Here is a 12,673-nt window from a genome sequence, read left to right on the forward strand (position 1 = left end):
AAGGCCAATGAAAATTGCTCATAATGTCTGCGTTGACAATGCATCTTACTTGACCGTCCATATCCCTCTCTTATCTTACCCCTATGCATTTCATAGATCGTCCCTAGTGTTCACATATCATATTATACACCTATGCATTTCATAGAACGGTCATAGGATTTCATACACAATACACCTATATGTTTCATAGACCGTTCATAGGATTCACATATACCATACGATACACATGTGCGTTTCATAGACCGTTCACGGTGTTTACTTACACAATACACCTGTGCGTTTCATAGACCGTTCACAGTGTTTACTTACACAATACACCTGTGCGTTTCATAGATCGTTCATAGTGTTTACTTACACAATACACCTGTGTGTTTCATAGACCGTTCATAGTGTTCACATATCATATTATACACCTGTGCGTTTCATAGACCGTTCACAGTGTTTACTTACACAATACACCTGTGTGTTTCATAGACCGTTCATAGGATTCAAATATACCATATGATACACATGTGCATTTCATAGACCATTCACAGTGTTTACTTACACAATACACCTGTGCGTTTCATAGACCGTTCACAGTGTTTACTTACACAATACACCTGTGCGTTTCATAGATCGCTCACAGTGTTTACTTACATAATACACCTGTGCGTTTCATAGACCGTTCATAGGATTCACATATACCATACGATACACATGTGCGTTTCATCGACCGTTCATAGTGTTTACTTTTACAATACACCTGTGCATTTCATAGACCGTTCACAGTGTTTACTTACATAATACACCTATGAGCAAATAAGAGTTTTATGTACATTGAGACTTCTTACACAATTTGGCATAATAGCCTTCACTTGAAACGCTACTTGGAGTCATAATATTTTTATACCCAACTCATGCTTTAAACACATTTCCGAACCCAGTCGAGCAAGCCAAATTTACATTAACCTCTCATCATTACTCATGCATGATTTACCATAACATAATAGGAACTTGACTTTCATATTGAATACATTTGGCTCAATAGCCCATAAATGTTTTTCTTTTCTATTTCACTCGTGATGGGTACATAGCTTCATAAATATCTGTGAACATAAATACATGACGAAACTCAAAACTTAAGTACATGACCTACAATGTACATGGAGCTTCTATGACAATAGATATCAAAGTACATAATACCAACTAGACTCGAAGCCCACTGGAATTGTAGCATGCTCACCATAATCTGATGCACAGAAGATCCCTACCAAAGATACATATCATCCTCTAGATGTATACCTGCATCCATTAAAAGATGCAGCGCCCCCGACAAAAGGGACATTAGTATTGTTGAATAGTACTAGTATGTATAACTAAACACCATCTAAATAGAACAATTAATATTATAAGGGGGAATAATCACAAAATCAATAAAAGTCTCTAACAATACCAAAACATCAAGTGTCACGTAAATTCCCATAATTTCAGATTAGTGAGTCTTAGCACCAATATACCATTGTTCACAATACCAATACCACCGTCCTCTCAGCATGGAGTTTGATCACGACCCGATCGGTTAGGTTGTCTTATTCGAGACATCAAGCCCTTTGTTTTTATATAAATCATAGCATTTCATATTTCTTTCATTAAAGTACATCAAAAGACTACAAAACATCGCGTAGGTTGAAATATCAAGCCTTATTGTACTTGCATCATTCTAAACTTCTTTTAGGGTCAACTGAGCCATATGATCTATACGCGGAACACATAATATAAAGTAATTGAAACAACATGTACAAACAAGGCCAATGACAATTGCTCATAATGTCTGCGTTGACAATGCATCTTACTTGACCGTCCATATCACTCTCTTATCTTACCCCTATGCATTTCATAGATCGTCCCTAGTGTTCACATATCATATTATACACCTATGTATTTCATAGAACGGTCATAGGATTTCATACACAATACACCTATATGTTTCATAGACCGTTCATAGGATTCACATATACCATACGATACACATGTGCGTTTCATAGACCGTTCACGGTGTTTACTTACACAATACACCTGTGCGTTTCATAGACCGTTCACAGTGTTTACTTACACAATACACCTGTGCGTTTCATAGATCGTTCACAGTGTTTACTTACACAATACACCTGTGTGTTTCATAGACCGTTCATAGTGTTCACATATCATATTATACACCTGTGCGTTTCATAGACCGTTCACAGTGTTTACTTACACAATACACCTGTGTGTTTCATAGACCGTTCATAGGATTCAAATATACCATATGATACACATGTGCATTTCATAGACCATTCACAGTGTTTACTTACACAATACACCTGTGCGTTTCATAGACCGTTCACAGTGTTTACTTACACAATACACCTGTGCGTTTCATAGATCGCTCACAGTGTTTACTTACATAATACACCTGTGCGTTTCATAGACCGTTCATAGGATTCACATATACCATACGATACACATGTGCGTTTCATCGACCGTTCATAGTGTTTACTTTTACAATACACCTGTGCATTTCATAGACCGTTCACAGTGTTTACTTACATAATACACCTATGAGCAAATAAGAGTTTTATGTACATTGAGACTTCTTACACAATTTGGCATAATAGCCTTCACTTGAAACGCTACTTGGAGTCATAATATTTTTATACCCAACTCATGCTTTAAACACATTTCCGAACCCAGTCGAGCAAGCCAAATTTACATTAACCTCTCATCATTACTCATGCATGATTTACCATAACATAATAGGAACTTGACTTTCATATTGAATACATTTGGCTCAATAGCCCATAAATGTTTTTCTTTTCTATTTCACTCGTGATGGGTACATAGCTTCATAAATATCTGTGAACATAAATACATGACGAAACTCAAAACTTAAGTACATGACCTACAATGTACATGGAGCTTCTATGACAATAGATATCAAAGTACATAATACCAACTAGACTCGAAGCCCACTGGAATTGTAGCATGCTCACCATAATCTGATGCACAGAAGATCCCTACCAAAGATACATATCATCCTCTAGATGTATACCTGCATCCATTAAAAGATGCAGCGCCCCCGACAAAAGGGACATTAGTATTGTTGAATAGTACTAGTATGTATAACTAAACACCATCTAAATAGAACAATTAATATTATAAGGGGGAATAATCACAAAATCAATAAAAGTCTCTAACAATACCAAAACATCAAGTGTCACGTAAATTCCCATAATTTCAGATTAGTGAGTCTTAGCACCAATATACCATTGTTCACAATACCAATACCACCGTCCTCTCAGCATGGAGTTTGATCACGACCCGATCGGTTAGGTTGTCTTATTCGAGACATCAAGCCCTTTGTTTTTATATAAATCATAGCATTTCATATTTCTTTCATTAAAGTACATCAAAAGACTACAAAACATCGCGTAGGTTGAAATATCAAGCCTTATTGTACTTGCATCATTCTAAACTTCTTTTAGGGTCAACTGAGCCATATGATCTATACGCGGAACACATAATATAAAGTAATTGAAACAACATGTACAAACAAGGCCAATGACAATTGCTCATAATGTCTGCGTTGACAATGCATCTTACTTGACCGTCCATATCACTCTCTTATCTTACCCCTATGCATTTCATAGATCGTCCCTAGTGTTCACATATAATATTATACACCTATGCATTTCATAGAACGTTCATAGGATTTCATACACAATACACCTATACGTTTCATAGACCGTTCATAGGATTCACATATACCTTATGATACACATGTGCATTTCATAGACCGTTCACAGTGTTTACTTACACAATACACCTGTGCGTTTCATAGACCGTTCACAGTGTTTACTTACACAATACACCTGTGCGTTTCATAGATTGTTCATAGTGTTTACTTGCACAATACACCTGTGCATTTCATAGATCGTTCACAGTGTTTACTTATACAATACACCTGTGCGTTTCATAGACCGTTCATCGGATTCACATATACCATATGATAAACATGTGTGTTTCATAGACCGTTCACAGTGTTTACTTACACAATACATCTGTGCGTTTCATAGACCGTTCATAATGTTTACTTATACAATACACCTGTGCGTTTCATAGACCGTTCATCGGATTCACATATACCATATGATAAACATGTGTGTTTCATAGACCGTTCACAGTGTTTACTTACACAATACATCTGTGCGTTTTATAGACCGTTCATAATGTTTACTTACACAATACACCTGTGTGTTTCATAGACCGTTCACAGTGTTTACTTACACAATACACCTGTGTGTTTCATAGACCGTTCATAGGATTCGTATATACCATACGATACACATTTGCATTTCATAGGCCGTTCACAGTGTTTACTTACACAAAACACCTGTGCGTTTCATAGACCGTTCACAGTGTTTACTTACAAAATACACCTGTGCATTTCATAGACCCTTCACAGTGTTTACTTACACAATACACCTGTGTGTTTCATAGACCGTTCATAGGATTTAAATATACTATACGATACACATGTGCGGGTCGCATAATGGTCGCACCATTGGTGTGCGGGTCGCATAATGGTGGCACAATTCGGTGCCTAGAACTGGGCTGTTCTGGACCAGTTTGCGACCAGTTTGCGGTCGCATAACCATTTTGCGATCGCATAATGGTCGCATAATTATTCGCAGAATCGCATTCTGTCAGCCTTTGGTAATTTGGTCATTACTTCTTGTAAGAATATCCAAATGATGAAATGTTTGAAGCTTTGGAAACTAGACCCAAAGCGCTTTAATTGGATATGCAATACACCATATAATTCTTAATATCCAGAGAGGTATGATTGTTTGAAGTTAGATCATGTGCGAACTCACTTGAAACTTTATTCTATCAAGAAATTTTCAACTTGCCTTAGCCTTGGGGCACTTCTTAGACCATAAACCATTCTTAATGCACTTAATACATATATTGTCATTATCAATTGATATCATCCATATAATAGTCCTTGTCTACACATGTTAATACTTGTTTTGTTGATTGGGGTATATTATAGCTCTCAACTCTACGTTACCCACCCAATACCTCTCGGTCAAAGAGTGATTTTGCCCAATTTGGCTTTCTCAAGTCCAAATGGGTATCAAATAAAATATTTGATATGAGTATCTCTAGTTTGAACCCTTTAATTAGGCTAATCAATCTCTCACCTAACCCAATTCCTTGTTAGCCAAGTTATCCTAGACCAGGTCTCTCTTTCTCAAGTAGAGACTAAGTCAAATAGGCATGAATCAATGTTTGCAACCATTGATTCTAAAATTGAAGCATGAACTAAGCTAAATAATCGACAACCAATCATAAACAAGCATAAAATTAATCACCCATAATGTTTACACACTAGGGTTGGGTCACAACCCTAGTAACTAGCTACGCATAATGGGATTTGAAGAAAATAAAGAAGAAAAGCTAATTAAACCCATAATGAAAGATTAAAATGATGAAATATAATGTTTAAACACCAAAATAATGTAAAATTTCCAAAAGTCGTAAAACAAAACAGCTACAACAACTTTTAATGTTCAAACTTGACCTAATTTTGTGAAACTTGTCTATTTATACAAGGCCAAAAATTATGGACAAAAATGCCCCTCGGGAGGTTCTTGCGGCCGCACAATTCCATATGCGGTCCACAGATTTCTTCAGTTGGCAGGAAGGAGGACTGCGGCCGCACATTTCTTATGCAATTCACACTTCACAAAGGCTTCAGGACTTGGTCTTCTTGCATATTCTCTTAACTTTGAATATTTGTCAGTGAAAGCCTAGTTCAGCGGCCATACAATTCATGTGCGGTCCGCACATTGCTAAAAAGCCTGTTGGGTTCTGCTGCTTGGGTTGCGACCGCAAATGGAATTCTGCGGTCCGCAATTTCTTCTGCGGCCGCCGAATTTCTTCTACGGACTGCACATCTTTACTTCTATGCCCTTTATTACCTTGTGCTTCAGAACACTCCTTTTTGAGTCAGTTTTCATCATGGGAGACCAAACTTCTAGAATTCCTACAATTTGCACAATTTCATTACTTTTGGGAATACAATTCAATACTTTCAGACTAAAACAAATGCTAAAAGGTGCTAATAAGCAGTCAAAATCCCCACTTATCACCCATTGGTGTTGATCCTTCGTGATGCTTTGACAATGCGGCTGCTTGCCGTTGCGACTACGTCCTAGTTCGAACTAATGCATTACAAAACATTTTCCTAGGGTTAGGACTGAACCCTTTTAGGTTTCCTACGTATGTAAAACAAAATCATGTCTGAGCGTAGTTCGTGGAGTATGATAAAAATAAGATGAAGATGACCGAGTCTAAGTCAGTCAGCCTACGTATCCAAATAGAATTATGTCAAGATGTAGTTCGATTAAAATGGGTGCACAAATGATAGGATTAAGAATGAAAATGGCGGAGTCTGACTCAGACTACCTACATATCCAAATGGAATCAGGCTAGAACGTAGTTCAATTACAAAACACGACTAAATCCGATGAGGATTTCTTATGTATTCCTTGAGGAAATCTGGTCGGCGTAGTTCCTGAGCAACATACAAAAGTGATATTTGGATTTTCTATTACAAAATCGAACCCTACGTGGGTTGCCAACGTATCCCTCTGTGGGAAGTCAGGTTGAACGTAGTTCTATTATAGTAAAACATAACTCTATTTGTCTTTAAACATAGTATCTCTTAATTGCATCTGAGTTGATGGGCTTAGTGTTGATTCTTCCATCCATTTATGCCATGATTAGAGCTCCGCCTGACAACACTCGGTGAACCACATAAGGACCTTAAAAATTTGGTGTGAATATTCCTTTGGCTTCCTCCTGGTGGGGAATGATTTTTTTCAGGACCTACTACCCCAGTGTGAACTGGCGAGGCTTCACCCTTTTGTTAAATGCACTGGCCATCATGTTCCTATATAGCTGACCATGGCATACTATATCCATTATTTTCTCGTCGATGAGCATGAATTGCTCATGTATGACCCATATCCATTCTACATCATCCAACTTGGCTTCTTGAATGACTCTTAAAGGTGGTATCTTTACTTCTGTGTGTATCACATCTTTGGTTCCATATACTAATATGTACGACATTATTCAGTGGATGTTCTCATGGTGATCTGATAACCCAGTAAGATGAAGGAAAGTTTCTTGTGCCATTGCCTATGATTGTCCACTATCTTTCGCAGAATCCTCTTGATATTCTAGTTGGTTGCCTCGACTACCCCATTCATTTGTGGTCTGTAGGTTATGGAGTTATGGTGGAAGATTCTGAACTTCTCGTAGATTTCTCTCATGCGGTCGCTATTGAGGTTAGTAGCGTTGTCAGTGATGATTGACTTAGGTATTCCAAATCGGAGGATGATGTTTTAGATGAAATCCGCCACTACCTTTCTTTGTGATGGCCTTGTAGGTAGATGCTTTGACCCATTTGATGCAGCGGGCTCTATAGGTCCAATCGCGTCCATGCCCCATGCGGCGAACGGCTAGGATGAACCCATCACATTCAACTCATTCGGTGGAACTCGGATGAAATCCCCGTGAATCTGGTAGTGGTGACACTTCTGTATGTAGCGGATGCTATCTCTTTCCATAGTAATCCAAAAGTATCCGGCTCTCAAGATCTTCTTGGTTAATGTGAACCCGTTCATATGGGGTTCACTTATTCCTACATGTATTTATTCCAATAACCTAGTTGCCTCGGCAGCATCTACACATCTCGACAAACCCAAGTCTTGGGTCTTCCTGTACAAGTTTTCCCCGTTAAGGAAGAAGTGATTTGCCAACCTCCTGAGGGCTCGCTTCTGACTAATAGTAGCATTCTCCGGGTACTCTCTGGTTGCAAGGAATCTCCTGACCTCGTGGTACCATGGTTTACTGTTTGGCTCTTCATTTACATGGAAGCAATAGACATGTTGATCCCTAATCTCTACCTCAATAGGGTAGATAAAGTTCTTGTCTGGATGCTGAATCATGGACGATATAGTTGCAAGAGTGTCGACGAACTCGTTCTGAATCTTGGGAACGTGCTTGAACTCAATCTTCGTGAACTTCTTACATAGCTCATTTACACTGTGCAGGTACGGAAGGATCTTGACATTTTTGGTAGACCACTCCCTTTTGAGTTTGTATATCAATAGATCGGAATTCCCTATGACTAAAAGTTCTTTGACGTTCATGTCGACTGCCATTCTAATCCCAAGGATGCATGCTTCGTATTTCGCCATAATATTAGTACAAGGGAATCTTATCTTTGCTGATGCTGGATAGTGCTGTCCGGATTCTAAATTAGGATTGCCCCGGTTTCGACTCCTTTGAAGTTTGCTGCTACATCGAAAAACATTCTCCATCCAGGGTATGACTCTGCAATATCTTCTTCGGCAAATAATACCTATTCATGGGGAAAATACGTAGTGAGCAGCTCATAATCCCTGTCCACTGGATTCTCTGCGAGGTGGTCGGCTAAAGCTTGCCCCTTGATAGTCTTCTAAGTCATGTACACAATGTCATGAGGAGAATTTGCCATTTAGCTAGCTTTCCTGTAGGCATCGGCTTATGAAAGATTTACTTGAGTTGGTAGAGCCGAGATATCAGATGCGTGGTAAATGCTGACATGTAATGCCTTAGTTTTCGGGCGATCCAAGTCAGAGCACATCAAGTGCGTTCTATCAAAGTGTATTTGGCCTCGCATGGCGTAAACTTCTTACTTAGGTAGTAGATGGCCTGCTCCTTTCTCCCAATTTTGTCACGCTATCCCAACACACATCCGAAGGCGTTATCCAAGACTGACAGATATAGTAACAATGGCTTCCTAGGCTGAGGGAACCAGCACGGGTGGATTTGACAAATACTCCTTAATTCTGTCGAAGGCTTTCTGGCACCCCCCTGTCCATTTTATGGCAACATCCTTTTTCATCAACTTGAAAATGGGTTCACAGATTACTGTAGACTGGGCTATGAAAAGATTGATGTAATTCAATCTACCCATGAAACTCATTATATCTTTCATACACTTGGGTGGTGGCAACTCTTGAATGACCTTGATTTTTGATGAGTCCAGTTCTATCCCTTTTCTGCTTACGATGAAGCCTAATAAGTTTCCATCAGGGACCCCTAATGCACATTTCATTGGGTTCAATTTCATGTTGTACCTCCGCAGGCGCTTGAAAATTTCTTCAAATAGTCCAAGTGTTCTGAACTTTTCCGAAACTTAATGATAACATCATCCACATATACTTCGATCTCCTTGTGAATAATGTCATGAAAAAGGGTCGTCATGGACCTCATGTAAGTGGCAACGATGTTTTTGAGACCAAACGACATGACTCTATAGCAGTAAACTCCCCAAGGTGTGGTGAACGTTGTCTTTTCTGCATCTTCCTCGTGCATCAAGTTCTGGTGGTATCTAGTGAAACAATCTATGAAGTACTGCAGTTCATGCTTCGCACAATTGTCGATGAGGATGTGGATATTTGGTAAAAGGAAGTCATCCTTTGGACTATGTTTGTTGAGATCTCGGTATTCCATGCATATTCTGATCCTCCCGTCTTTCTTGGGTAATGGGACAATATTTTCCAACCAACTAGGATAATTGGTGACCCTTACCACATTCGCCTCTATTTTCTTGGTTACTTCCTCCTTTATCCTCAGACTCAAATCGGGCGTGAATTTTCTAGGTTTTTGCTTGACAAGCGGTCTAGCGGGATCAGCAGGCAGTCGATGCGAGACAATGTCAGTACTTAACCCAGATATGCCATTATATGACCATGCGGACACATCGATGTATTGTCGGAAGAGCTCAACCAAATTTCCCTCTTCTCAGCTTCTAGGTGAATGTTGATTCTGGTTTCTTTCACGTCTTCTTCGCTTCCGAGATTGACCACTTACGTTCCTTCGAGGTTAGGCTTTTTCTGACTCTCCAGCTAATTGATCTCTTGTGGGAGATTGTCTGGCATCATAATCTCATCTTTTTCTTCGTAATCTGGGTCGTTTCGCTCGACAATTTTGTTATATGTCATAATTGTGGATCGTGGATTTTTATTATTTTGATTACTGAAAAGAAAAACTAATTATAAATGAAGCGGTAAATAAAGTTGCAATGTTTTAAGAAAATGATTCTTTTTATTTCACCAAAAGAGGAACGTCTAAGTGTTCAAAAAGAGGCAAATGACAAAAAGGTACAGTCAATTGACCGTGTGCTTTTCAAAAGAAAACTTTTACCATTCGACACTACCAAGACTCCCGGCGAACCAAAGATGGGCTAGAGGTCTAATTCTGCAGCTCTTCTCCTAGTTCGGCATTCCTGATTGTCGGTGTCTTGATGTTAGTTCCTTCACAACACTCTTCAATCATATTCACGAACAGACTTCCCATTCCATCAATAATATCATTTTCTGGTGCTGAACTCTGGCACGTACCCGAAACATGCTCTGGCACAAAAGTCTTTCTTCCGGAGCTACCAATATGAGTTTTCCCCATCGGAGGTTGATATCTTATGCGAGCCCTTCCTTTCTGCCCACTTGGCTCAATTTGCTAGCCAGGTTCCTGGTCTGTATCCATATTTCATCATCTCCCTTATGGCGATCTTGGATCTATACGGTGATTGCATTCCCAAGTTTCATTCAGTCTTTTCTATTTCGGTGGTCTGCATGATTTCCACTGCATGGAAAGAAACCCCTCCTAGCCTGTAAGGCCCCGCTAATTTTTTTAATGATTTAATATTTTAAAATGTGACAACGGAATTCGGGAATAACTTATTCGAGTATCAAAGGAGACCTATGGGGTGGAACCGCATTATTTTGACATCAAACGTGTTTCAACGACGTCATTTCTTAGAGTATATGTGGTATAGAATTAAGAAAATGAGCTTCCAATTCAGTTTTGATTGAAGTATTAGATCCGTATTGAAATTACGGAGCCATAGCAAAAAGAATCGTCGAATTCGGACATCGTATGAGAGAGTTATGCCAATTTCGGGCAAGATAGAAACGATTTTCCATCGCCAGCTCCCAGTGTAGCATGGGGCGCTATCCCTGGCGCTGGGATTTCTTTTAGGTACTGGAACCAGTGCCACAGGCAGTACCCCCACGCCATCTCTGGCGCCCGAAATGCTATATACTCATCCGGGGTTCATTTTACCCATTTTTCTTGGCCAAACTTTGGGGTTTTTCTCCATTCTCTCAAGACCTCCAACTCCCCCCATCTTCAAGGTGAGTAATACCTACTAATTTGGTGTTTCATTCCATCAATTCCACTCTAAAACTAACTCAATCCTCTGTAAGATACATAGATTTTCAAGAAATTTCTTCAAGAACTCAAAGGAAGGTTTTGCAAGATTTTTTCTAAAAGGTAATCCTACACCTTTGGCCTTTCATGTATGGATATGTTATGGGTATATGAGTATGAATTAAGTATTGGAACTTATGGTATGGTTATTGGAGGCCATAATTTCCCAATTTAAATACATAACCATTGTAGAGATTGAAAGGTGATTATTTGATGGAATTTTGTTGGTTGGGTGTGGATGGATGGTCATGTATGTGATGTTGAAAGTTATGAATTATTTAAGAATGATGGTGGGATAAATTGTTGGTAAATGGTAGTAGTTGGATGCACTAATTCTATGGGTAAGAGATGTAAAGGTTCATGCCTACTAAGTGTTTGATAAAATTCCTAAAGGGCCTAAACTATAGAATTTGTTACTAATATTGGTTCCATTGGATGTTGTTATTGTAGATTGAAGTTGCTTAGTGTAGTGGAGCGTTGTAGTATCATTAGGGAAGAATTTGAGGTATGTTGGCTAAATTACTTCTTTAGAAATGAATTTCATGATCTTCCCGTATGTTTCAAGTATTGTTGGCTCAAGTTCTTTATTCTATGTTTTGAGTTGTTCCCAATAAATTCGATTGTCCCGAATAAGCAAAGTGTCAAGAATTATGTATTCAAAACGTGTTTTGGATGTTCCTATCACATTTTATTATCCTTTGGGAATGTGTTCAAGAATGATATATGTATTAAAATGCTATGTCTTTGAGTCGTGTTTCAAATGAAGGTTATGATGCCATATTGTGTGAGAAAATCTCATTATGCTTAAGACTCTTAATTGCTCATATGTGTACCTAAAGTCTTGTTTGGAAATGTCTTATTTCTGATAATCTACAAAGATGGTTGGAAGTGAAATAAGTAAATTAGAGATATAAAGTGTGGCCAACGTGCAAAGAGTGAAAGTTATACTTGTGGCCAATGGTGCCAATGAAATGAGATGACGTGAGAAAGATTATGAAATGAGCTTTGATTCAACTGTTCCGAAATTGACTTCAAAAATAGAATTTCCTAAAAGCTTATGAACTCAAGTGATGCTCATATGTGGCCATTTTGACTAATGCTAAGCTTTGTAAGTAGTTTCGATGTGTTTTGCGTTCTTACATATTCGTGAGTTGAAATTATGTATTGCCCTTTTTGGGAAAAAAGTACTTCAAGAATAAATGATGTGTTACTTGTTTATGATTTTAACTTATGCTTTGATTGCCAATCATTTTACTTCGTTTCTTGAAAAGGAATCCATTATGTTTAAAGCCTTCATTACTAATGAACCTAAGGTTGTGAT

The 12,673-nt window shown here is 38.5% G+C and overlaps 1 protein-coding gene across 1 annotated transcript; it reads right to left on the minus strand.

Moving 5' to 3' along the window:
• Positions 1 to 7,745: 7,745 nt before the first annotated feature.
• LOC138894182 (uncharacterized) lies at positions 7,746 to 8,417 on the minus strand. Its single transcript, XM_070178863.1, has one exon. The coding sequence runs from the start codon at positions 8,415 to 8,417 to the stop codon at positions 7,746 to 7,748; it is 672 nt and encodes a 223-aa protein (XP_070034964.1).
• Positions 8,418 to 12,673: the final 4,256 nt, after the last annotated feature.

Source organism: Nicotiana tomentosiformis, chromosome 6, assembly GCF_000390325.3.
Source record: "Nicotiana tomentosiformis chromosome 6, ASM39032v3, whole genome shotgun sequence".
NCBI classification, from domain to species: Eukaryota; Viridiplantae; Streptophyta; class Magnoliopsida; order Solanales; family Solanaceae; genus Nicotiana; species Nicotiana tomentosiformis.

What these genes read in the sequence shown, in the direction of transcription:
- LOC138894182 (XM_070178863.1), bottom strand. Translation starts at nt 8,417, where the DNA reads ATGGAGAATGTTTTTCGATGTAGCAGCAAACTTCAAAGGAGTCGAAAC.